This window comes from Syngnathus floridae, chromosome 3 (assembly GCF_059516105.1).
Source record: "Syngnathus floridae isolate MCC-2025c chromosome 3, RoL_Sflo_1.0, whole genome shotgun sequence".
In the NCBI taxonomy this organism is placed as follows: Eukaryota; Metazoa; Chordata; class Actinopteri; order Syngnathiformes; family Syngnathidae; genus Syngnathus; species Syngnathus floridae.
The window spans coordinates 12,705,483-12,733,399 of record NC_142415.1 but is presented as its reverse complement, the minus strand read 5'-3'; the positions used below and the strand labels follow the sequence as shown (position 1 = coordinate 12,733,399).

Below are 27,917 nucleotides of genomic sequence, written 5' to 3'. Positions count from 1 at the left end.
GCCAGAGCCCGCCCACGTCATGTTTATTGATCCGGCAGCGGAGGCCCTCCCGCAGGGAGCCTGGCAGCAGTCGACTTCAGGGGGCTCACTGACTATGGAGCTCCGGCTCCGTGTGCGCCTCCCCGTGGGAATCAGTCGCCAGCCAGCCCCCGCCGTCATCATCATCATCATCACCACGCCACTCGAACTCTAGTGGTCTCCGCGGATCGCGAGCACCCATGGCGATGGAGGATCAGCCTGACAACAGCGGGGCTTGCATTGACAGGCAGCCGGACACGGTGCTCCACCGAGGCGGGCTCATCCACGTCGGAGGTCACGGTTGTCGCACCGGACCTTCCGCCGCCCCGGCCGGGATACGAGTGTTAAAGGCAGGTGATATTTACAACTAACCCCCCCCCTCTCTCTCTCTCTTTTGCACTTGTGCTTTAACATGCCTTTCGTTGAAAGGCGTCTTCTTGCATGACAGGGCAAAGTGCATGGGATACTCGTAACATTATGTAACGCGCTCTCATCTCGATACCCACGATTATGGGAATTATGATGATGTATCCTCGGAACGTTCACATCGAGCCCGGCAGGAATTGCGGGCATCGACATGCACAAGCATCTCACGCTGATTTAAAGGCGGGATAGACACGCACAAACCACTCTACATCTTTCCTGTGATGCCAACAAATGAAATGCTCAGTTTTGATGGACACAGTCGGAGAGGTTTTAATTTAGCATTATCTTCTACTGCGTGGGCTCGAATTACTATTAGATCTAGTAGACTATTGTGATGCAGCGTACTGCACGCAACAATCACCCTACTGTAGTATTAAATAGTGTCAATCGATATTTAAGCTTTATTGGATTTATTGTTTGGACAATTTTTTTTTTATTCTTATTGTGTTGATGAGGTGTACCTAATGTTGTGGGCAGTGACATCATCCAGGGAATGACATCATTTTATAAGCGCAAAAAGAATATGAGGAGATATTTGTGTGGTGGCAGTGAACTCAATTTCACAACAGGCAGCACTTTGTTAGATTGTGAACAATTCGTAAAAACAGCTCCAAGATTTTTATTGTCAATTCCAGTTGAAGTCAAACGAAACAATGAAAAGAATTGCGGAATAAAGGTTTTTGTACAAAATAAATGTATCTGAATACAGATACTTTTTAAACAGATGCGTAGTCTATTGACGAAATAAAATTCAGTTAAGTGAACCATTTTTTTTCTTCAGTTTAGCTTTACCTTAGTGGTCTGTTTAGCCTAATCCTGCAGACAGGCTAACCCTTTCGGCGCCTGATATCTGAACACAAATGGTGGAGCAAGACATGTAGACAGACACTATAACAATACTCATATGAATGTGTTTTTCCATTGCAAAAAATACTAATATTACTGCAGTCGTGAAACTACAATTATCACTAGCTACTATGCTAGTTAGAGCATCCTTTGGACTGGTGTCATCAGGCGCTAGAGATGCACAGCAACGTGTCGTCATCATAGCTGTGGAAATTCACTCCATGCCTCCCAATGACTTCGCCAAGTGGAACCATATTAGTTCAAGAATAAGCAACCTAAAATTAAATTTTGAGGCGTGCCACATGTTAATAGACTTTCAAGACGCATTTAACAAAACTTACCATTAAATGTCTGTCAGTGAGGTAGGATAAAAAACATTTAGCATAATGAAAAGTCATTATTTGTCTGACCTACTCAATATCGCATGTGAATGAGGTCCAGTGTGTTGTGATGATGTGCCAACAGGACAAATGTCATCCGCATAGGTCAGCACACCGATCACCTGACCTGTACCGTGACAGCCATGCCCATGAATATTGTGACTCTGAGAGGTCAAGGTGCGCTCTTGACAAATGACAATAGCAGTCTGTTGGCTTTTGTGTTTACGAGTGCAAAGTCATGGTGCAGCTCTAATACGCAAATGCTGACATTTTAGTGCAGAGGTGTGATTTAGATTAACATAAGGGGGAGGTCAAGTTCTTGGAAATGAATGCAAGCCCGTATAGTTACTTTATGTGATTAAAACTCACCTCATCAATTAGGAAATGTCGCCTTATGTAATAAGTTGTCAACTTTGACATTTAAATTTACCAGTGTGATGGGATTCTTAAAACTGTGCAAATTTACATATGTTCAATGTCAGTATTTCTTGTGTGACTGTGTTACCAGTGTTTACGAGGGAAAAGCATTTTATAAAAAGCTGTTTCGAGCTGTTTAGTGCCACTCCTAGTTGAAGTTTATTGTCAAACATAAAACAAGATGAATTACTGTACACAGTGTGTTTAAAAACAAGCACGTAAATGGGCTTAATGCTAATACATGATAGGCAAAGCCATAGACGGGCTAATCAATTGCATCAACGTTGCGGTGTGATAGCCTTTTAGGCAATGGATATTTGAACACAAATGGCGGAGCAGCACTTGTTGACAGATAATACAAGACTAAATTCTTTATCTTCAGTGAAGAGCTACTAAGGCTTATTGAGGAGCTGAAATGTCTCCCATCTATATCTGTGTCTGTATTATATTTCCCCTAGAAAGCACCCATCAGAAGGAAGATCACAATGTCCATTGAATTAAAACACAAAATGTGACACAAAGTGATTTCGTTACATTATATTTAATTATAGCATTTCTGTGAGTTTTAACATGTTCATTTGTTTGTGATTGTCCACAGCGCAACATGAAGCGAGTCGGGAGTCGCGGCTGCTTGACAAGAAAGAACAGATTCGGATCCCGGGAACGCGACTGGCTGAGGAGCGACACCCAGCGAGGCTGCGTGTGTCTCTACGGCGGCACGGTGGACCCCCAATTACCTGCCTCTGGTCCCCAGGCCTCCTCCGCTCTTCAGCCCGACTTACAGCTGGTGCTCTGCTCCACCAGCACCACAGTGGAAGAGATGTGCGCCCAGAGGGATGGACAGGGCCTCTTTGTCCAACTGCATGGAGATCTACTCAGGTAAATACATATTTATCTCGGCAGCGTTGCTCTTTCTTTACGGGCTCATTCAAGATGGCGGATAGGCTGAGTGGCTCCACTTTATAGTCCTGCGCTGATGCACTTAAATTGCCTCTCTGTCTGCCAGTAAGACCTGATCCATTTAAAATTAATAACAGAAATCTCCAAGATTTAAAACCAGGATATTGCTGACATTGGATTACACTTGTATACCGTACTGGGATTGCGACTTGATGGTTTGTTTGTTTATTTACTCTCCTAGTGCTCTACCTGGACAGCTGTTTTTAAAATCCACAAAAAGAAGAACAGTATATTTTTGGGGAATAAAAAAATTTACCAAAAAACGAAAGACGTTTTTAGTCCTAATGAAAAAAGTCCTATAAACTCAACTGCTTGGAAATGGCAGAGACATTTCTCAAGACACCTGGTAACTGTTTTAAAGTGTGAAAAACACCACACAATGTGTCTCCTTTAACAGAGGACATCCACCCATCCTGGTCATTGTTCTATTTCTGGGACTTCTCTAAGTGTGTTGTAGGCCAAAATGACGGGTAACGCCAACCGGTCGGTCCCAGGCCAGGTTTTGGTTTCCTCCCACTTGCTCATGGCCAAAACGTTTTCCAAACGGGAGACTCCCAGAATTCTCGATCGCCTCCTCCTAAAGAGACAGAGAGGGTACACTAGGACAAGTGGCCTATTAAGGCAGCTTGACTAATACATTGAGGTCAGGAGTCTCATCCATCTTCACTTTGTATGTACGGGCTGCAACTGCGGGACCTCGTGGCACTTTTGAGGGCTATAAAATGTTCTGACAAATCTCACTCTCCAACTGGATTTAATATGCATGTCATACATGAATAAATCACACTTCCATTAAAACTTTTCTTGTACGATAATTAAAGCCGCAGGAAAATGTCAAATTCGAGCTGCACCTCACCGGAACTTATTTAGCATCACTGGACACAAGTGAAAATAACAACTGCAATAATCTTGTTGCACAAGAGTGCATACCCTCCCAGTTATCAGAGAGTATGCAGACTTGTTCAACTATATATTATGTCAGTTCTTTATTTTAACTTGCCTTTCCCCTGAGTTGAATATGTTATAGCCAGGTCGCATAAATGGTGGAAAGTTTTTCAAATATTCTCAGTCTCAGTTTTTTATTTCACAAGAAAACCTCCCATTTGAACAAGGGTGTGTAGACTTTTCTTATATCCACTGTATATGTAATTTCTATTGCAAAAATATAGAATTTGTTAAATAATGTATCTCTTAAAATTATAAAACGTCTGTACATATAAAAACATTAGTTCTGCATTGAAGTGAATGAGAATGTCAACACGAGTGCACAGCTCATTCCAAAAATGATATTCAAATTGCAACATTTCCGTTGTATGTTTTTGTCAATCCTAGCTGGGCTTTTTTCCGGGTGGGTCAGATGTTCAATGGTTTTTTTTTATTCAGCAGATTTCCACTTGTGCAAATATTATTCTATTTCTAATGAAAAGCACAACTCGGTGAAAATAAAGTCCTTTCCCTTTCCTACGAAACAACAACACGCTGCTTACTGTGAGATATTCAGCTCACCCGCTGTCTTCATAACAGCTCCAAAAGTCCTCCTTGCACGTTTATTGTATTTATGTTTCCTGTTGTCATCCTGCTTTGTGCTTGCGTTCTGCCGCAGGAGGCTGGAGCCTACCGAGCGTCCTCTCCAGATGCTTTACGACTATCTGGCCGTTATGGGCTACGCCGACCCGGTGCGTGTGCAGCAAGAGGCTGCCAATTCAGACCTCAGCTGCTTGATCCGCTTCTACAGCGGTGAGTACCGACCCACGGGGCCCATCATCATCACCGTCATCATCATCCATCTTCATTGTCTGTTCATGATAGCGGTCCGGTTTCCTCTGATGGGGAGAAAGGGGCCAGCCGAGCAAAGGTTGAGTGGAGTTACTCGTTTTGGCATTGTTATTGTTACAAAGGTATTGTTGTTCATGCAGTTCTCAAATTGGATCTTGTTCAAATATGTGAGTGTGGCTAATGAAGTGCTTGACCTGTAGTGACCTAAGCATTCCTAATTTTGCACTATTCAGCCCTCCTGTAGGCTGCCTCATTACTATAGATGTTTTGTTTTTTGTCCCTTATAAGCCACTGTACGTTCCTTTGTTTCTGGCAATGGGGAGTCAAACAAATCATGTAACATACAGTATCACACCTGTTTTGCATTTGTAGCTGAATTTAATTTATCAGTTTTATTTTCTTTGATTATTCCAGTAAGATGCTGCCAGGGTTAGGGTATACTGCAACATATTTAAAGAATAAATTAGTTTCTTCCGCCAAGGGTGAAGAAGAGAGTTTTTATTAAATCACTATTCTTAAAAATCAGTCTTTGTGGAGCTCTCAAAAGCCTTAACTTATCCTAGAATATTTCATTTTCTATTTACTTCTAGTTTTTTTTTTTGACACTGAATTTCTTTATATTGTATATGCACATCATTTCTTTACATTTTATATGCACATAATTTAGATACAGGAATTGCTATTGCTGCTGAGTCAGTGTAAGGCTACTTAATCTTCTTTTTTAAACATAATACACAGTAAATTTATTGCTGCGGCATCAGACTCAACCTACACAATTGCCTCCATGCATTTCAATGACAAGTCATCGTTATGATTTACTCAAATTTCTATTTGATGTCAGTTTTCTGTGAATGTATAGAATAGACTATAATATGTCTTTGGTTAATGTATTTTTTTTAAATTCATAATTTGCAACTCCAATTTGAATTATTCAGCCAGCCGTTGGTTGGGTCGATGTACTCTACCGAGCTTCATTGGAGTATTTACCATCCATCCATTTTCTATACCACTTATTTTATATCTCTGTTTAAATGGATGAAAATGCATTTATTTCTGTTCAACTAATTGTCTTTCTTTTATATATAGTTTACTGAAAAATTCATGTGGGAGGGCCAATACTTACCTTGAAGCCTATAGTTGCCACCATACAGTGCTCATATCTTGAATTTTAGGCAACTCACATCTCTAAAAAAACTAAAACAAACATTCTTATCCTATGGTTGTTGTTTTTTGTCTTATTTGATAAAGAACGTCATGTTGAGCCGCCCCCACGTGTGCGCCTGCTGGGCTGCTCTGATGAGATGAAAACAAACAGTAATGATGGCTTAATGCTGACTTCATCAAAATCCTGCGAGAGAAAACAAAGGCAGGGGACCCGTGGGCCAGTGGTTGTGTAGGTCAGTCCTGTCCGCGCAGCTGTAGGGAGCTGGGCTGCTGTCATTTCATTTTGGTCCTCTTGGGCTGTGTTCTCGCTCGGCCGGCGTATTTGAGACCCACCGTCGCTATCCCACAATGAGTCATGTGGGAGAGGTGAGATCACAGCACATACAGTAATGTTATTGATTTGGCCCCCAATCAAAGTGTCAGTGTTTAATAAGTCGCATTGTTGACATATTTCTGATACCCCAGAGTGTACTTATTTGTTCTTATTACTTCGTCCCATTTGTACATGGATGGACTGGAGCTTATCAGATCATAATTATAGTATACCGCCAGTTAGGAAGGGCGATTTGCAATATAAAGAAACCATTTGAAATTTTTTTAGTTTGAAGTTCCAAAAAGTAACTTTACACCTTCCACACGCTTTAAATGCATTGAAACGTATTGAAACATATATTTGAAAGTCTTCCTCAGCACCTGTTTTCACTCTCTCACTGACATTCCCTTTGACAAAAATGAAATGGGAAAAAAAGACTCTCGCCCACAAACTCGTTTCAAGTGGTTTGTTTGTCATTCTCAGTTGATGTTTATTGCAAAACTGACACATAAAAAACAGAAAGTTAACCATTGTAAGTGCAAGCACTAAAATCCTCACCCAAACTGTATAAATTTGTCAAAAGAAACTCCATGAGCTTAATACTAACATATAATGGGAAACGCCAAACAAAATTGCTTCTTAAAAACCTACAGATCAGTAATTCTTAGTGTCAGCAACAAAAAAGTTTCAATAAACCTTGCCGAACAAAATCCACTAGCTTAATGCGAACATATTATGCAAAACACCATAGACTAACTGAAATTACCATCAATGATATCACAAGGGTGTGAAAAATGATTGGCGATATACGTAGATTCATATAAAAAGCTTTGGATAATAATAATGTGAATAAAAACTGCCAAGCAAAAGGCGGATGTAGATTTTCAACTTCATACTGAAGTGTATCAAATTAACAGTGAATAGATGAATGCAAATTAATGTAAAAGTGAAATACAAATGGCCCCAAGCGCAAGCGCAGAATCCTATCATTTCTTGACAGCTCCTCATAATGTGACGTGTCTGTGATAGAGCTTTTCTTTGGCTTCGAAAAAACATACATAATTTCCTTTAGAAATACAGAAACAATAGTTGAAAGTGAGTGGATAGTGATTAATGTGAAAGTCAACCAGTTTAACCTCAACCCCAAACACTGCAAGTTTTTGTCATCCTTTCAGTTCGCTCGGGTGTAGTCAATCACTATTTCTGCCACCCGGACGTATCGTGGCGCCGATTGTTTGCAAACCTCATAAAATTCTGTGTAATATTATCTTTATAGACAACTTAAGTCCAGATTTTAAAGAGCAACAAAGTCCAACCTAGAGGAGGCACGTGACCGAACGTTTTCAGTTCCAGCAAAGGCGATTGCTATTCTGAGTGTGTCTTCTAAGTGCTTGTCAGTTGCCTTGAAATAATCCATTGTATGATTTAAAAAAAGATTTGAATGGTATAAATATCATGCAGATGGAAAGCTGGGGTTCCAGGAAACGAGACCAAGACAAAATTCTTCGCGGTGATTGCACAGACTTTGCAAAGTGACGAGGAATTTGCGGTGTCCTTTGCAAGGTCTTAATTGAGCTAAAGTACAATTTTTGGGATACAATATGGACCAAATTCTTGGGACTCATTGATACATGGGGACTAAATCGCGAAGAGATCAACTCTTGTCTACTTAGTCACGTTCAGCCACATTGCTTGGTGGGCAGTCCTTAGATATCTTTTTTTTTTTTTTTTTGTCCCAATGATCGTCACACACACATCTGGGTGTGGTGAAATTTGTCCTCTGCATTTAACCCATCCCCGTGTGATTTGATCCATCGGGGTATGACTCTCCTTTTTTACCCCCCACTTCATTTGAATCTGAAGTACGTTTTGATTGGCATTCAGATTTTGGATTGCAACAACACAATTATACTAAAAACAATTAATATATATGTTTTTTTTGGTGTTCGGAGTATATGATTGGATGGACTGTATACATGACTATCTCAGGGGAGCTGCCATTTTGACCGCCCTTAACTAAAATTGACGTCAAACTGCCCTCGTACGTAAGAAAACCCAGAACGTTGTGACGTTTACAATGCGAGCCTTAGGGTAGATTAACGTCACTTTCAGTCAAGGTAGACATGCAAAACCCTGGATGAATGAAAACAAATGGAAACAGAATTGAGCACAATGAGGGTACATACAACATATTATTGCAAAGAAAATATTTGCCCTGACCTCCCCCAACAGTTTTTCTGTGATGTCAACATCAAGTTTAATGGCATTGTAGCCCTCCGCCCTGTTGTGGTTAATGCATCCATTTCCCGTCGAAATAATTGAACATCACATTTTAACCTTGCCCGAGCCTCATCACTCGCCGCGTGAAGTCACATGTCAACGACTCTTCCGCCAAGCGAAGGCCGTTCAGAGGTGACACTCTTCCCCCGTCGTTGGGAGGGCGTTTTGCACAGGGTGACAATTAGTCTGCCGGGCCCCGTCTGTCATCGCGCTCTCTCCTCCGACGCTGCATACGCTTTGATAAACAGCCTTGTGCAACATCCACTGACTTTTAACCCACTTTAAGCCCCATGGAGTCAACTTTATTTGCAGTCATGAAGCAGGAGGTGGACGTTTACTAGCTCGGACTGGACTTTGATTTGGACAACAAGCATATATCCATAGCAACTAATAACACCGCAGACCTCGGGGGACAAAACTTGTTTTAGAGGAGTTGGCTCTTTATGGTTAGGACACATTGTGTAAGGCAACTAATGATTTTCAGATGTGTTGATAGGGTCATGCAAGAAGCAAGCATTGTGTGAATATCATGTGTCCAATGCACATGTAGATGTAGAAATGACCGGTGTTTCCCAACTTTTATGAGGCACACATTTGACATTGTTCTCACTAGTATGAAAATTTAGTCCACTAGTAGAAAGACTGTCTTGGTAACGTCCCCCCCACTACTGCCTGACATTCCTGCACAATAGTAATCCAATGTTGGCATACTACTAAGATGTTACTAGCGATGCACAGCTGGTAAATAGTTGATGCAACTAGTTAGGGTGAAAATGGCTCAAAATGATGTATCGATGATGAAAATACTTGTCAATGAATGTGCTGATCAAATAACTATCGATTCATTTTGGCACCTCACATTCTTTCAGGTAGTGTACCTCACCCATCCACAAATGACCATAAATAACATGTCACAAAAAAGTAACGAGCAGCAATAAGGATGTAATGTTGATTTTTGAAGGCGAAAGAGTAAGAATGCTGCATGTAATAAGAGAAGCAGGAGGTCATTGCTCATTTATGCTGCATTTATACCACAAATACTGTAAATTATATGCGGATAATTAGAGATGATGGCATTTAGGTGAAAGCTGTTTTGGAACATGGCCCTATATCCCTTTTTAAAGGCTTAGACAGCAAGAGAAGTGGGTCCAGGCGAGGCTTCTCCTCACTCAAATGAGTTTAGGGCTCTCTGGAGAGTTGTTGCTGTGTGTGTGATGCCGAACAGTTGGTGCAGTGTGCCGTAATGTTGTTTGTTCACACACTCTCCACTGATCCCCACTAATGAAGTGAGGTGAAGGTAGCGGGATTGATTTTTTTTTCTTCGCACCAATCTATTGCTTATTGCTACTTCATATAGATATATAAAATAGTTATAAAATAGTTTTGATCCCTTCCATGAAGATGCTCATAACGCAGTATAACACAATCATGCACACACAAATGAAGTTACAGCACTATGTACTATTCTACTATCACTGCCACTACTACTATGACTACTACTACAACTACTACTACTACTGCTACTCCTACTACTACTACTACTCCTGCTACTACTGCTACTTGTTTTTCGCAGATGATAAAGAATACATGCCTGTGGTGTTTTTCATATGTTCTTATAAAGATAATAGATCATAAGTCAAAAGGTTGTTTTACACAAGTGGCTGACCACTACTAATCCATAAGTATCTTCTACTTAAAAAAAATCAATAAATTGTCAGCCCAACAAAGTGACATTTTTGAATAGTGCTCTGCTGTGCAAACACATCATTAAAACATTCTATTGAAAGCAGTGTTGAATTGACCTTGAGGTCTTATAATCATTACCAAAAAAAAAAAAAGAACCTGTAAAAAACAATTGTTCATCCATTGTAGAGCACTCGATTGTGGAGTGAAGGAAGAGTCGCTGCCGTAGATGTGCCTGGCAGACAGTTTGTTGTCATAAGCTCTTTTGCTCAGTCATAATCACTTTTGCTGGCGAAGGAAGACAGGCTTTCCTTGCTGTTGGACGTCCTTGACAAGGAAAAATGAAGGTGGATGAAAAAAGGATGTTTTCTAGTCAATCACAGCCTCTGAGTGGGAAGCACAGCACAAGACAGTTCAAAGAAAATTAAGGAAATCTGTAGGAGCAGTCATTCTGTATTCCTGACCTACTAGTAGTACTTTTTGTCTTCTCTAGTAAGATAATTCAACGCTCTAGTTGATGACTAGTAACATCTTTTCTGTCATTAGTGCCTGCTAAAATACAGCTCTGCTAAGTATGTAATAGCCTCCTGGACATTGTAGTAGCACCAAAATGCCCACTTTGCCTCACTAGTAACTCCAAAGCTTTCCCAATGTAAAGGCATACAGTTGCGGAAAAAACATAACTCTGCTGGTATAAAACCCACACATCGATGACGTCAGAAAAAAAAAAGTGTTGACCAAGCAACAGCTCGTAAGCTTATTGTTGGGAGTATACTGTGGTTTTGTTCTCTTGCTGTGCATTACAGCATCTGTTATTTGAAGGCGAGGCTTCCTGTGCATGAGAGAGATGTTTGTGGTTCTGCACTAACCCTGTCAGGGTGTATGTTCTCACTCTCATTCACTCTCTCGCTCTCTCTGTCTCTCTCGCTCTCTTTATCTGTCTTTCCTCAGAGCGACCCGTGAATGCGGACCAGCAGGAGCGCACCCTATTGAAGGGTGTGTTCAGCGTCCGGAAGGGCAAGACGCAGCTGCACAAGTGGGCCGAGCGGCAAGTCATTCTCTGCGGAACGTGCCTCATCGTGGCTTCCGTCAAAGACAGCCTAACCGGCAAGATGCACATCCTGCCCCTGGTGGGCGGGAAGGTGAGTGCCCAGTTCAAGAAATTGCTGGCTGAATGCACTTAATACACTGAGGAATGATGCCTGGGCCTGGAATATCCTCCCAGCTGGATGCTGACGAAACAACGAGGCACTCTAAAGCGGCCACTCCAACGCAAGGCCCATGATCTTCATCAAATTGGGCTTAAAAAAATCCTCCTCCCCCATCCCACTTCTGTCCGTCTGTCTCTGCATCATATGCACGCACGAGTCGCTGACAATGAGTCACTCCGAAGTAGCAATGACAGTAGATCTTTTTTATGATGTGTGTTTGTGTTCAGGTGGAGGAGGTGAAAAGGAGACAAAACTGTCTGATGTTCAGCTCGGCCGGATCTCAGGCTCAGACTTACTTTGTCAACTTCGACACGTTGGCCGACTACCAGAGATGGCATCGACAGGCATCCAAAGTAAGATGCCAAACTAAATAATAACCCATTATTTATGTCATGACATCATTATTATGCGAAGCACTTTTACTCCTCTGTTTGTTACCAGTTACTACCAACTTGAAACTGAAAGAAAAAAGGGTGTATTAAATGTACTTAATTTTACTTCGTCAATTTAGTGCAAATTAAATCACCTTGATCCAGTTTGAATATTTTCTACATGACAAAAACCTGGTATTTGAACAGGGGTGTGTAGACTTTTTAAATCCACTGAATTCCTTGTCCTCCATTATTGGTCTTATCCATTATTTGTCCGTCCATTCAGCTGCTCTTTAGTGCAATATTGAGTGTGTATGTGTGGCTTCGCTTTGTCTCACTGAATGTCTCTTGCGCTTTAGCTCTTTCTTGCAGTCGAGCAGATGTTGTGAGCGTATCCTCAGAGGTACAGGCATCTTATGATGGTGGCCATGAGAGGCGACAGCCAATAGAACAAAAAAAAGGAATCCAATTAGTTGCAGAGTCACTCTGCACTATGTCTTTCTCTTTGCCATGTCCGTATGGATTTCTGTACAGTCTTAGAGTCCTCTGGATTTACATAGACGTAGACGAAAGGTTGTTTCTGAGGAGATAAGCTCATTGATGAACACTTTTAGCGGGATAGACGAATAACCACCTTGCATTCGGTGGCTAATTAAGGAAATGAAAATCTTAGACACCTCTGACCTCAATGACAGTGTCAAGCAAGAAAGAGTAAGGCAATGAACTGAGTCTGGTCTAATTTTTATTATTCATAAAGCAATTCAATATTGTGGCAGAAATTCACACTAGGGAAGCATTCTACCCTGGAAAGAAATGTTAGTTGAACTCAAAATGTCAAGGTAACAAACTTCGATAACATTTGTGAATCTGTAAGCTTTGCTGTTGTGAAGATTCCACAACAAAGATATTTTACAGAACAATTGTCCCTTCTTTTGAGCCAGAACTTAAAGATAGAAGTAAAAACAAGTTGCTCACTTTGTTGGGCTAACTAACATTTTGAAGTCAAATGTCATAGTGGATTGTCATATTTCTACAGCCTCTGAAGGGCAGAATTTACCATGTTTATTAAGTCATATTGATGATTTAAGTATAATTATATCACAATATAGAGGACGCAAAGCCCAAGGCATTACTCTACCAACAACTTTGTATCATGTACTCCATTGTATGTACGTTCTAAACAGATCTTCTGTAAATATTATTGGTTTGATTTCTGCATGCAGGTCAAAATCAGATGGCGAAATTAGCCATTAAACCATGAATTATGCAGCAACATTAGCCTACAAATTATTGTTGGACCTGGGTAAATAGCCCCGTTTGGTCCACTGGGATGCAATATGGCTTGCTATGACCATGCATGACTAGTGGGACTGTGGTATGAAGTAGGGTATCTTTCATTGAAGCTGTTGTGCATTGTGTAGCCAGTCTCGTCTATCACAGTGCTTCAATTATTTAGACTCACAATGTTTTCTTTCTTTCTCCCTTCAGTCAATCTATTGCTCCACTCTCATATCACCTAATTAGTCTCATCTATCTTAAAAGCAGTTGCTCTTCAACAGAGAGCGTCGGAGCGTTTGTGTGGGAGATGAGCAGTTTTGTCTTTGTCATTTCCCAAATCAAGTTATATGTGATGTCATGCTCCTGTGAGCAGCCGGCCCATTTTCTGGCCCGCTGCTCAGGGTGCAGCCTCGCGGTTAATGCGGGACGTTGTCCTCAGACTCATGCAGACCAGCATTGAACAACAACACGCAGGTCGGTTTAGCTGCACGAGCCATTGCTTGACCGATTTTTAGGGGGGTCTTGAGTTGCGAGCAGAAATAACTGCTGAGCTCTAAATGGAGGCAGCAAACTTCACAACAGTTATGTCAAAAAAGACACCAAGTGCAAGTGGTTGGTTCTTGCCATTCCCAGTTAAATCAAAATCATAAAAAAGGAGAATTATGTGTTTATATTCAAACAAAGTGTGCTAGCTAAATACTAAGACATAATGCTAAGCACTATAGTTAACAAAACTAGCATCAATGTTTTGCTAGTTACATCCCCTAAGCAATGGCTATTTGAAAACAAATGTAGCCACACATGTTAGCAAAAAATATAAGAATACTCACAAGCATATATTCTTTATCATCTGAGAAGAGCAACTAATTTAACTGGAGCTTACGGGGTTGCTTACTTGTGAAACTCTTCTCTGTTGTTTAATTATTTACTTTATTTTATTACATTATATTATTAATGGATGCATTAATAAAGTACAATATATAAAAAAATGCTACAAAAATGTTTGTCTGTGTTTTTAAGGTGGTGTCACAGACAGTCAGCCTGGTGGACCTGTCGTGCTACAGTCTGGAGGCAGTACCCGAGTATCTGTTCTACAGCCAAGACGTCACCCACCTCAACCTGCGGCACAACTTCATGAGCCTGCTAGGGCCTGGAGGTCTGCTCCACCTCCCTAGGTAAGCACTTCACCAAAATATAATAGACATGATGGTTCAGCATAGGGATGAACAACGAATCTAATTCAAATCGGCATTGGAATGTAGTAGAATGCATTTATTATTTATTGCTACTTTTTCTTTTTTTTGTTTTGTATATGTGTAATATACACGTTTAGTCCAGAGTTGATCAAATCGAAGTGATAAAGCAATGGAAAAACACAATAAATGCAAGAGAATATTTAAAAAATAATTGCATATTCATTTGTAACATCGAGGGGGGAAAACACAATGTGAGTTTAGCTACAAAATTACATAAACACACCAGAAGGGCATCAGACTACCTTAAAATGACATTAGAGATTAGAACAATCATTATTTTGCTTGAAGTTGCAATGAAGACTACAAAGATTTCATTTCGTCAGTTCGATAAGATTTCAAAGGTAGTCTTTTATGGGAAATTGGGTTTTTCAGAACAGGCTATCAGTATATATAAATCATCTAGAAATGTCCCCATTTGCTCCCATCTAGGCTATTAAATGTACATCATGCTGTGCTTCCTTACACTTTAATTGCCATATTTTGTTCTTGGAACTTATGTGCAGTACAGAAACACTCACTGGAAACCTTTTTAGAGACGCACACTTTCCCTGACATGAAGTGGGAGTGAAAAACAAAGTCCTTGATCCTTTTTCAATTAGACAAACACACGTACAAAATGAGAACTGGGAGGTAATTCTGCTCACTTGATCCTTAGGTTCTCTCAGTTGAAGAGCTTGAACTTGTCTCACAACCGTCTGGGTGTTTTCCCTGAATGTGTGTGTGAGATCCTCAGCCTCACAGAGCTTTGCCTTTCCTGCAACAATCTCCACACCGTGCCCGTGCAAATCGGCAACCTACAAAGGTGACACACATACAAGGCACAGTAGTACTATTTGGCACAAGTAGTCTTTTTACTGTCAAGTTTGTACTTTTGATACATATTTCAATTAGTAGCAGTACTTTTACTTCTGACCTACTTTTCTTTGGTTCCCTTCCTGTGATGTAGCCTCCAAACGCTGTCTTTGGATGGAAACCACTTGAGCTCTCTGCCTGCTGAGCTGGGCGGACTGTCCCAGCTCAGCAGTCTCGGCCTCTCCTTCAACGACTTCAATCACATCCCCCCAGTGCTGGAGAGTCTGAGTGCCGTGGACAAATTATCCATGGCGGGGAACCAAGTGATGTGTTTGGAGGTGTGTGCTCTGCTCAGAATGAGCCACCTGAAACACATTGACCTCAGGTAAGAATAAACAGCTCTTTGTCTCTCTTGAGGACGAGTACAAACCGAATCAAAACCTGGTAATTTAAAAAAAAACTGCATCATAATCTTACCTTGCTAACAAAATATTAAGCTCCACTCAAGTACTGTAGGGGTTGATATTAGAAAATTAAAGCACTGTCATGCAAAGCAAGCATTTTTTCACTAAAGCTCAAAATCTGATGGGTCATGGCTCCAGCTCGGCCCCAATGATATTGAACTTAGGTCCAAACGCGGTCCACAAGGGCTGCTAGCCTGCATGTTTTAGAAGTATAGGCATATGTTCATCCATTGTGTGTTGTCGTTTTGACGATTATTACTGCAGCTCACTGAGTAGGTTTTGAAACAGGGCAGGATGAAATGGTTTAATGGCATTTCCATTCATTTCACTGAATAAAAATCGTTATTCCTAACGCTCCACTAGGTCTTCATTCTGGTTTGGATTTATTGCGCTTTAATGATAGAATGACAGTTTGTTTAGGGTATCATGTTTTTTTATTCCCTTCCTCACACCCCAGATCTTCCTAGAGCTGCACTTACTTGTATTTGTTGGCTCAGTGCTGCCTTTTGAAGAATGGCCCTTCATCGCTCATTGATTTCTTCTTCTTGCCCATATTTCCTTCTCTCGCTCGACCTGTGGCCTGCCCTCGGTTGATAACTCAACCAGAGCGCTACGATGGGATGTGGGTAAAATAATGAGCGGGTGTATCCGCAAGGACAAGGTGCATCTGTGATGAATTAGTGAGCAGGCAGCGTTCGTCGTGAAAGGGCAGTTGTTTATTCATTTTTTTTGCATGACATTTAGAAGAGAGCTTCCCGCACTTGACTGGAGGTAATGCGAATAAACACAAGAGATAAAATCGTGCTGTCGAGTGAGTCGATGATTCAACAGCTGTATATCGAGGCAAAGACTTTTTATCCATCACGCAATAGTTGCAATGATCTTCCACATACTGTGCACCACTCACAAAAAGCCTCCATGTTGGTTGTGTGTGCGTTTTAGTAGTTGATCAAGAGAATGTAATCAAATATAGGCACGTCCTCATTTCCAGTTTTCTTTGGCTGTCTCGTGTAGGCTAAATGGACTACGCTGTGTGAAAAGCGAGAGTCCAGAGGCAGTGACCCAGTTGACCCACCTGGACCTGAGGGACAACTGTTTGGACTCGCTGGACCTCACTTCCATCTGTAGCCTGGAGACTCTCCTCTGTCAGCGTAACCAGTTGAGGGCGCTGACAATCGACGGCTTCGCGCTCCGAATGCTCTACGCTGGCAGCAACCGTGAGTCTGGATTGTTCATTTCCTATCTGGACCTTCAGTGGGGACTTACTGGACATAATTCATGTTTTAATACCAGTAACATCGTGTTGCATCAGTTCTATACTAAAAACACAATGTGCCCCATATATTGTCTGGGCCAGATTCAAGATTAGCGAATGATATGACAAAAACAGGAACGTGTCAATGAAATTCATCATACTCACCAGATATTCTGATTATTAAATGAAAAAAAGTATCAAGATCCAAATGCTCAGTAGTCTTTGTGTGTTGATGGCCTTGCATGGTCAGTTGGGAAAAAAAACTAAAGTGTTGGGGGTAAGATTAATTTCTGTAGTACAGTTTGAGTTACATCAGCCAGCAATAATGATTATGAAGGCCCAGGGCAGATTAGATGGACATTGCAGCACATAAAGGCTGAAATCCAATCATATGACAAAAGAGAATAGGGGATCTCTCACGTCAGCGCACCTATCGTAATGTCCAGTAAATATCTGACAGAAGAGTGCTGAGACACTGCTAACTGCCTCCTCCATCTGCCCACAGGCCTTAGCGCAGTCAGCGTTTACCCAGTCCCAAATCAACTGACATACTTGGATCTATCACAGTGAGTTCTGACTGTGAGCAATGTGTACCCATTGTTTATTTATTATATTAAGTGTACTTTATCAAATGAGTGTTTGTGTGTCTGTGTGAGACAGGAACATCCTGGAGCATCTACCAGACTGGGTGTGTGACTGCAGAAACATGGAGATGCTGGATGTCACGCACAATCTCCTCACTGAGCTTCCATGCAGGTTAGGGTGCAATCATGGAGAGAACATACAAACTCCACATAGTAAGGTCCCAGTAGGGATTCACACCCAGAACTTCTGATTGTGAGCCAGTGACTCTATCCAAATCCTCCGTTGTGCTGCCCTCATTCACAAGCACAGTCGTCATCTTCTGCGTAAAGCCAAGTTTCCATCTTTGAGTGTGTTGGCATTAGTTACACCAGCTACTATGGAAATAGCGTGACACCCTAGAAGCATGACACACAGTAAACAAAAGGGAAAAATAATGGACATCCAAAATTTTTATTTTCTTGGCATGTGATTGCTGGTGACAACCACTTCATCCAACAAACTTAGTTTGAGTCCACAATGTTTTGAGTACCAAATTGACTACATTGTACAGAACCATTTTGGCATCCTTCTCTTGTGATACTAGCCAGGCAGATGCCGTACGTAATGAGCGGAACACAAAGTAAGCTGATGAGTTCAGGAGGTTCATTTAGACTAAAGTAGTGCTTTGCCTCCATCTTGTGGCATCTTAGTGTCATTTTGATGCCAAGGAACTATGTTGAACTGAGTTAAGGAGCTTTATTTAGACAAAAGTAGTGTCTTCCGGCCATCGCGATACCATTTTGGTTCCAAAGACACTATCTTGTAGTGAGTTCAGGTGCTTCGTTTAGATAAGAGTAGTGTGTTCCCACCATCTTGTGACAATTTACTGCTAAGGAACTATGTTGCCACATGAGGAGCTTTATTCTGACAAAAATAGTGATTTGCTGCCACCATCTGGCATGTACTGGTAATTTTGAACAATGACGTGAAAAAACGGCTGTATTGAACCAAGCTACAGTCTTACCATTCATTAGCTGGAATTGCGACATGCACTGCTGTGAATAGCAAAAACCCGTGAGTAATTGACGCCCTCCAAAAAGAATTCTAACTGTCAATAAATGCCACAAGATGTCGCCAACCTGACCACAAATAGTGAGTTTTTAATTTTTCACCACCCAACAAGGGATTGTTTCCCCCCAAATTCTGCAAATGGATGCATTTACAAATGCCAAACCGTGAATGTGTTCTTTGCTACAGGTTACTCAACAGCTTGAGTTTAAAGACGCTTCTAGCGGGGAACAATCACTTGCACAGATTGCCAGACTTGCTGGACCACATCCCCTTGGAAGTCTTGGACCTTCAGCACAATAAGCTAGGAGAACTACCGGAGAGTCTCTTCTTCAAGGCCTTGAAGTGAGTCCCACTAATCTTTTTAAATCTTTCATCTCTTCATGTCTGTGTACTATCGTTTTGGTTTGGTCATCATGGTTTGTCTGAGGTGACAACTATTTCTCATTATTTAGCTGGTGTGTATGGAAGCGTTGCGGTCTAGATGGATATACTAAACTGCAACGTGAGCTAGATTTAGCTGCCTGTTTCCTGTGAGCTAAATCACTTAACACCCATTAGTGCTCTAATGGACTTTTGCATCTCAAATGCTGAGACGTAATCATGGCGGCGGATTCACTATGCAGGATCCAAGCGACAAGAATGTTTGGAACTTCTTACCCAAAAAGTGGGGATCTTCCCTTGTTACATCAATAATAAGGGAGAGAACTGCCAATACATTGGGAGGCTGACTAATTCCGGCCCCTCATAGTATGTATGGTGCAAATAGCATATGTCTTGTGGTATGTAGTCAAATGTGTGTGTGAGTAAGATGATGGAGTGAATGACAAACTCAATGTAAAAAAAGCCACCGATGCTCAGCTCGAGCCGATGCGGTGAGTCAGCGTGTATTATTTTTCTATCAAATCTGTTTTTTTTTGTTCTATATATCAACGTGTCACCAAAGCAAAATATATTGCGTTGATGTCACTGCTCCTTTTTACAAAAGGTCATTTGCTACACTTTTTGTCAGAAACTAGTGATGCATGGAGCCAGTCTGTTTGGCTGTTTTGTACTCCATGCGCCTTGCGAGTGTTTTCATTTTTTGTTTGAACTGCTAAGCGTGCAAAAAAAAAATAAGGTGACTATTGTATTTGCAACTCAAAAAACTCATTGGAGTCAGCCGTATATAGCAGTTTGAAGGTAACATTCTATGGCTTCTGTTACAAAGACAATAGGGGCGGGGCTAGGGCGTCACAACTAGGTACGTGGCTTCTTACCTTTTGAAAAAGAGTCCAGACTATACGAAAAAAGTGACAATAAAAGCATTTTCACTCTTGGAGGCAGCACTTCATAATCTTGTCAATTATGGTGCGCATCCGTGCATATGGCCAATGAGGCACATGGAGTGGAAACACAAATATGACTGAGAAGGGTTGAGTCTATTTTCAAAAAATGGCTAATAACAAAAGATTTACTTGATGAATTCATTTCACACTTGATGGGTGAGCAGGAACCCCAGAGACCCAATTATTTGTATACAAGCCATTAAAAAGTATATTTCCATGATATGTCTCCTTTAATGAGGATCGAAGGAAAACAGCAAGAAACTCACTTTAAATTTTTTATTTATAGTGGGCAAAACTACTTTTGATAAAGTACATTGAACTCAATGTGAATGTATACGCTAACCGAAGTATTAGAACCACCTCTCAATATCATCCAGAGCAAAGTACAACATAAAAAAAACCATATTGTTAAATTAATATCACTGTGACTAATATTGGATGATTGTATTGGAGGTCGAAGCTGTTGCCGAGAAACTAATTAGCACTGCAATGATTCTTCCTTCCCTTCACAGTCTAAAACATTTAAACGCGTCTGCCAATAACCTGGAAAGTATCCCTCCCAGCGGTCAATCAGATGACAGCCTAAGCACGCTGCAGGAGCTCTACCTAACCAGGAACAACCTCAATGAAAATTGCGGCGCTCTATTGGTAGGACATCACAACCTGAGGGTCCTGCACATGGCCTACAACCAGATGCTCTCCTTCCCTGCCAGGTTTGTTCATTTTGAGCCCGTTTTTGGTGTCTATAATCTTGTTTAGCACAAGTTGGCTACGTCTGTTTGTCATTAGCAAGCTGAGTAAGCTGGAGCTGCTTGAGGAGCTCAACCTTAGTGGCAACAAACTGAAGAGCATCCCTTCCACGGTGTCCAGCTGCAAGAAACTGCACACTCTCATAGCGCACTCCAATCACATTAACGTCTTCCCAGAGATCCTTAACCTTCCTGAAATCAAGGTCAGACAGCTTTTAGGGATTTATATGTTAATTGCTTTTTTTTTTTTTGCACATTTGAAAAGTGGGTTATGTCCTGTATTTGCAGCTTGTGGATCTGAGCTGTAACGAGCTGACTGAGATCCAATTGCCCGAATCGCTACCGCCGAGCCTCCAGGAGTTGGATTTGACGGGCAACAGCAGCTTGATGTTGGAACACAAAACTCTCAATCTCTTCAAGTGAGTCACCCACCAAAATTATTTTGCACCCTACCTTAATGTCCTGGACGTGACTAGCTGTGTGCAAAGGGTGAGAACATTTTCAGGAACATTTTCCCAGCAAGGTAAGCTGGGGGGAGTTTTGGAAATATGACAAATTGGAAACTTTTGATGGAAATTGGTGGAATAGTATTGGAAAGGTACTGTATGAAATAAATAAATAAATAAATAAATAAATAAATAAATAAAATTATAATAAATAAATAAATAAATAAATAAATACATAAAATTAAAATAAATAAAAAAATTCGTATCCACAAATGTTTGTACATGGAATGTTCATAATTGAAGAATAGCCTATACTTAATTCCTCAATATTTTTTTCACTTCAGTAGAGCTAATACTTCAAATTTTGGCTTGAAGTTGGGCCACTTGTAAAGTAAGGTACGACTGTACTTACATGAAACCTATTTGTTTAAAGTCAGGATTGTACTAGAATTATATTTCCCCAAACTATATTTAATTAGCCCTTTAAGAGCCAACCAACACTTTTGTAAATTCCTTCCAAATTTCTGTTAATCCCCATGGAAAGTTTGTGAAACCCTTGCAAGCCTAGATGTGAGATTGTTCTTAAAAGAATTTCATTGAGTCATCAGCTCTATTTGTGGTGATGTACTAAAACTTATTGTATTGTATCTCCCTCCTATTTAAAGTCACATCACCACATTGAAACTGGACCAGAAATCGACTGCAACGGGAGACTCACAAAACGCCTCCGCTCCGTGGAGCCACGGCTACTCTGAAATGAGTGGCCAAAGGAACAAGTGAGTCTTTCAACTCGTGTCAGAAAATTATACTCTACTGTACATATCGCCAAATTATAATATCCATCTGAATAAATGAATAATGTCAATTTTCATTGTTAAATCTAAAAGTACATAGCCAAACAGCTTTTTAAAGACATCTTTGTGTATCTGGATACAATATAAAGAAATTTGAAACTTTTTTCCATCTGCAAATCATCACAATAAAAACATGTATTTGAAGTGCGCATTTGAATTCACTTGTTATGTTTGTAACAAGGTTGTGTGTGTCCGTACTGGCCATCGACCGACTTGGAGACAGCTTGGAAGCGTGCTACGGTATTTTTGACGGCGATCGCAATGAGGAAGTGCCTCGGCTGCTGCAGTGCACCATGGGTGACGTGCTGTGCGAGGAAGTACAACATTCCACGATTGACAGTGTGTATATGAGCAATACATTCCTAACATCACACAGGTTTGTGCAATTCCCCCAAATATGATTTCTGCGGTTTTAGTCCATCTCTGACCACGGTTTGACCAACTGAACAGGAAACTAGGTACGGTCGGCCAGAAATTGGGTGCCTCTGCCTTGCTGTGTTATATTCACCACGAGTCCTCGGAGCCAGGAGGCTACCTCAGTGTGACCGTGGCCAACGTGGGGACCTGCCAGGCGGTGTTGTGTCGGGACGGTCGACCTGTAGCCCTCTCTAAGGTGTACAGCCTGGAGAACTGTACTGAAGAGATGGAAAGAGTTAAACTCAGCAAAGCCATCATCACTGAGGTAAATTTCAGATTCTAATGGGCTCTTCAAACAACCTGATGGCCTATCTGGCATGTCACTGAGTTTATGGAAGACTGAGCTTTTGTTTGATGCCCTGCTTAAGCTCCATGTGCTAGAACTTTATTTGTCTGCACAATTCAGAGCAATTTTGGTGACTCATTCATAAGAAACAACCTTAATCTTTGCTCCCTGCTCACCATGCATACCACTGTCCGCAATCGCCATTCCAGCAGTTTTATGACCTGGATGACGGAGAATCTATCCACAAATGAAAACATACTCTTAGACAGCGAGAGTTTTTCCTGAAATGCGGTCTGCTTGCCAGTGCGTATAGCTGAAGATGAAAATGTTTTATCCATCCTTCATGTTTGTCTGGATATTCATAGTCACACGCGCCTTACCCCGAGGAATTTTCTGTTTAATAGGATAACAAAGTGAGCGGTGTGACATGCTGCTCCCGCCTGCTGGGCTGCTCTTATCTGTCTCCCTGGGTGCTTCCGAAGCCCTGGGTGCACACCGAGCCGCTCTCATCCCAGGATGCCTTCTTGATCCTGGGGAATCGCGCCTTGTTTGAGCACGTATCCTACCAGGAAGCCGTGTGCACGGTTCAGGCCGTGCGGGACCCGCGCGCTGCCGCCAAGAGGCTTTGCACGCTGGCCCAGAGCTACGGCTGCAAGGACAACATCGGGGCTGTGGTCGTGGCCTTGAACATTGCCGAGGACAGTTGCACTTGTGAGCCACACGTCTACACCGCCGAACCCCGGGGTCCTCCTCCCGTCCCTGCGACCGTATCTATGACGCCAGCCCCAAGTGACACGGGCACCTTGTCATCCACCAGTGGGGTGGTCTCCGAGTTCAACAGCGAGACGTCAGCGTCCGAGGTAGGCAGCGAGGCGGGCTCCACCGCCTCCGATGAGCACCCGACTTTGGGAGGCGCGCCGCGCCCCGAGAGACGTTGTAGTCTGCACCCCACCGCGACGTCATGCGGTATCATGGTTCCCGGCTCGGTCGGGCTGGGGAGCCACATGGCCCTGTTCCAGCGACAACCTTCTTGTGCTACGTTCTCCAGCAACCACTCTGACAACGGTTTGGACAGCGACGACGAGACTCCGCTGGAAGGCGTCATCTCCAATGGCAGCAAGGTGGAAGTGGAGGTGGACATTCACTGCTGCGCTTTCCAGCTGCGGTCCGGGGCCCCCGAGAGCCTGAAGGAGGCAGACTTTGAAAAGCGAGGGTCCGATTATCCCAATGGCAAGACGCGCAGACAGAACAGCGTGGTGGTCTCGGCGACAAACGGCTGCCTGCTGGCTGTTTGTGGAAGAGAGATTGCAGACCTGAAGAAATCACCTTCAACTTCATGCCTGTTTGGGAAGAAGCTGCCCAACGGGTCTGTGGTGGCCCCCGAGGACAGTCATAATCTCATCGAGGTGGCCCTGGAGGCGCCGAAAAAGAAGTCTGGGTATTTCACCGCGCCGGCTCAGCAGGACCCGGACGACCAGCTGATTGTGCCTCCTTGTCTGGAGCAGGAAGTACGGGAGCAGCTAAAAGGCCAGAGCCCTCTCGTCTCAGCCCCCTCGGCACCCACCGCACCTCCTTCCTTAAAGGATGCGGTGTGGGATCAATCACAACCTCCTGCTCAATTTGCCCCAAGCTTGGTGCCAGGTCCTGCAGCGACCCCAATCGTAAAGCCCGAGGTCTATGATACTGCCCTGTAAAAGGGGGAACACAGCACAACTTGGCTGCCATGCTGTTATTGTGCCATCGCAGGAAAGCAGAGCCGATGTGTCCGTTGAGGAATTATTGGGGAATTTCTCGAACATGACTTTGTGACTCAAGCCTGAAACTGTCAAGCTTGTCATGTTCTTGGAAAATCACACTTTGTGCATGACGATGCTCAGTGCGGGTCATATTCTTCTAGTAAAAGTGCCTACTGCGGACGACTCAGCCTCAGAGTTCCCAGGCTACACGGCTGTTTTAGAGTAGAGCTGAACGAAGGCCGACACAGCTTGTCCTCCTCTTCCAGTAGCTTATTAAAGGAAATACGGTTTACATTACGGATGCCATTCAGTGTCATATAGGCCCGTTTCCGTCAAACTTCAGTTCAGTTCACCAGACGCTGAAGTGGTTTGTGTTTCCATTATGGGATTATGTGATCGTGTGGGTTGCCAAAGCTCAGGAGGAGTCCTGATTGCACCTGTCTAAACTTTTTACGCCTTGGAAAGCATAAAGAAAAATTGAAGCATGGAGGGGGGGCACTTTGATATTTTCCACTTAGTTCAATACATTTAAAGGAAAAACAGCCTCAACTATGTGTCAGGTTTGTGTTATGGCTAGCAGAGCTACTGAGTTTCCATGATTACCAACACTGTGGGGCGATTTCTTAACTTTTGATTATTATTGTTCATTTTGTTCCCATCACGGCCATTATTATCCTTCACGCTTTGGTCACCTCGAGTCTAACCCGTGGACTTGGATTCCCCAGTCCCACCGAGCATTTATTAGCCTTTACGGCTGCAGTATTTCTTGCCTGTGAGCCAGAGCAAATCAGATTTTGAAATTTAGCAACTTTGTCAATGTTATGCCCCAGATGAATGCCCGCCCATAATATGCTACTAATAATGTGACGTCAGAACAATAATCATGCCATCTTGGTTGGAAGGTCCCAAAAATGGATGCACATTGCTGTATGCTAGTACCATAAATATATTTGTATTCCAAAACTGAACAAGACCAGACAAATATAAAAATATCGTAGTGTCTAACAGTTTTAGCATTAAATTATTAAAGTGCGAGAAACTGACAAAAAGGTTTAAAATTGCTTCTTGATAGGTGGTGGATAGATGGTGGCAAAGCACTACTTTTGACTAAACAAAAAGAAAACTAAGCTCACTTCAGCATAGTTCCTTGGCACAAAAATGCCACAAGGTGCCTCCGAATACTTTCATTGCTTTGTTTTTTTTTTCAGCAAATAGAGGATAGGTTTCAAAAAAGTGAATACACACATGTTGTCCATGAATATGCGGTGGTTCAGTGTATACATATAGATTCCTTCTAGGAATTTCTAAACACTGTCTGATAATGCCAATAATGCTTTCCATTGTTTAATCTTTTAAACTATATTATTGTTTTTTTTAATTCCGAGGTATACACCTCAGAATTCAGGCCAACAACTCTCGGTTCCCGGTGCCAAAAGAGAAAGTGTATGTTCAGAAGACCAAAGTCTGGTAATTGCACACGCCAATTAGACGTATTGTTTTGGCATCATGGTGCAGTTGTGGCATTCCATAGTTTGACTTTCCAAAAGGAAGAAGAGCCATTGGTTGAATCCCACTCATGACGTGTTTATTATCTCTGAAGCCTTAATTGTCTTTGTCTTGTTACTTGTCATCTTCAAGGATTCAACACTAATTACTGAAGCACTTTGTACTGAGTTGAGTATGTGAGAATGTAATCTACATTGTGTGCTTGAGTGATTTTGAGATCATGTAACCTACATAAGTGCTGAGAGCCCTTTATTTTCATACAGTTACAGTTCCCCTGCAGTAATCTTTTTTTTTATTATCATAAGCGCCATAAGCTAGCACAAATTGCAAAGCATTATCATTCAATATAAGGAACTAGACTTGGTTGAAATCCCTGCGCAACTGCACATCACAATGGTTAATAAAATGTGAAACAAACTGAAGAGGCAGCATTTGTATTATGTGAAGTAAACAGACATTTGCTGGAATCAATGAGGAAAAACATGCACCACTCCTGACTATAAATAATGAGACATTGAGCAAATAATAAATTCGTGACAATGCATTATAACAATGACTGTGCCAATCACATTTTTTGCACCCAAGCCAAGTCACTTGATGTGTGTGTCGTAGTTAAACAAAGAATGAGTCAACACTACTGCGTAGTTCAATGGGGGGGGGGGGGTTAGGGGGGGGGCATGTGAGGTGTTTTTAGGCAGAAGTGTGGAGAGATGAAAATTAGTACATTACAAATGTTTTCTCATAAATGTTGCAAAATAATTACCATCTCACACAGTGTGTATTCGTGCAGTGGATATAATATGTCTACACACCCCTGTTGAAATATAAGATTTTTGTGAATAATTAAACCAATAAATCATTTCACATATTTTTCTAACTCAATTGAAATTTTTTTTTTTTTTTTTTTGAGGAGAGGCAACACACGAATTTAAACAACAAAGATTATGTGGTGTACACACCCGTTTATATCTTCTGATGTGGTGTTCTTCATCTGACACAATTTAAACTGCCTCTGATTAAGCCCCCAAAAAACTCAACTGATCTAGTCGGGCTTTTCCTAACATTTTTGTTTTGAGCAAACACTGACGTGGACGTATTTGGAACTTTTCATGATTTATCTACCTCCACCTTGAGCTTAGGCCCCATTTGGAGAATAGTAAAATAGCCTCATAGCATGCTACTGCCTTATTTTAAGTTTTCAGATCTTATTCCTATTTTTTTTTTACATTTGAGCAAGGGTGTTTAGACTTTTTATGTCCACTGTATTGCGATATGATATCATTTTTGCAGCAACTAAACTCGCTTTGATCATTTAGTGAGTGTCATAAATTTAACAGATGAGTTTGGTTAGTTTCTTCCTCATTCAATGCCTGGACAGCATCCCTAATTTCCTTTTAATAGAAATTCATATATATTATACAACATTACAACTTAATATAAAGCTTCTCTGTCCCCACGTTCAGCGAACACATTTGTATAGATGCAGGATGAGCGAGCACAGGGTCGTGGAGCACAGTCCAGTGCATTACTGACAATATTCCCTTTAACTCTTTAGTGGAGCGCGTCCAGTACCGAGTGTTCTTATTATGCCCATGTTGCATTATAATGGGATCCCATGTATAAACTTTTTTATGTTCCAAAATGTCTGTGTTTATGTGTAAAATGAAGCACATATGCTAGATGTGCAATAAATGTATGCATGTTGTTGTGAATATTGTGAGTGGAAATGATCCAAGACAGTGCGGTTGTTGATCATGTGACCTAAGTTGCCAGTGCTCAGTCTCCAAGTTCCTCTATGTATGTTATTTTCTAGAACGGCCTGAATATTTTATTTTTCTTGACACCACAAAGCTGATTTTTATTTTTTTTACTTCATTGCAAATGAATATTTCCCTATCTACTATGGAATTTTAAATGATGGGGTCTCATTCTAGTACTGGATGTTGATGGATGTTGACAGCATGTCCTCATTATCACCGTAAAATATGTATAAACAATTTCATTTATACAAAATTGGGTATATGTAATGTTTTAGGTTTGCATCTGAACATGCAAATTGATGCTGCTGTTAAC

The 27,917-nt window shown here is 41.6% G+C and overlaps 1 protein-coding gene across 2 annotated transcripts; it reads left to right on the top strand.

Annotated features, from left to right (window-relative positions):
- Nucleotides 1-30: 30 nt before the first annotated feature.
- phlpp2 (PH domain and leucine rich repeat protein phosphatase 2) lies at nt 31-26,397 on the top strand. Of its 2 annotated transcripts, none has more exons than XM_088370327.1 (19): nt 31-368; nt 2,686-2,966; nt 4,651-4,784; nt 11,215-11,405; nt 11,702-11,827; nt 14,144-14,298; nt 15,035-15,181; nt 15,326-15,556; nt 16,650-16,852; nt 17,396-17,456; nt 17,551-17,646; nt 18,712-18,867; nt 20,363-20,563; nt 20,640-20,802; nt 20,888-21,018; nt 21,711-21,821; nt 22,081-22,275; nt 22,350-22,581; nt 23,007-26,397. In XM_088370327.1, the coding sequence occupies exons 1-19, from the start codon at nt 219-221 to the stop codon at nt 24,294-24,296; spliced, it is 4,254 nt and encodes a 1,417-aa protein (XP_088226453.1). In that variant the 5' UTR covers nt 31-218; the 3' UTR covers nt 24,297-26,397. The 2 variants fall into 2 exon arrangements, with proteins under 2 accessions (XP_088226453.1, XP_088226454.1); XM_088370328.1 differs by having other exon boundaries at nt 239-372.
- The last annotated feature ends 1,520 nt before the right edge of the window (nt 26,398-27,917 follow it).

Bases quoted from the DNA above. Each gene is read 5' to 3' on its own strand.
- phlpp2 (XM_088370327.1), top strand. From the start codon at position 219: ATGGCGATGGAGGATCAGCCTGACAACAGCGGGGCTTGCATTGACAGG. The intron at 11,828-14,143 runs GTAAGATGCCAA...TGTGTTTTTAAG, and splicing joins GGCATCGACAGGCATCCAAA to GTGGTGTCACAGACAGTCAG. The intron at 22,276-22,349 runs GTTTGTGCAATT...CCAACTGAACAG, and splicing joins ACATTCCTAACATCACACAG to GAAACTAGGTACGGTCGGCC.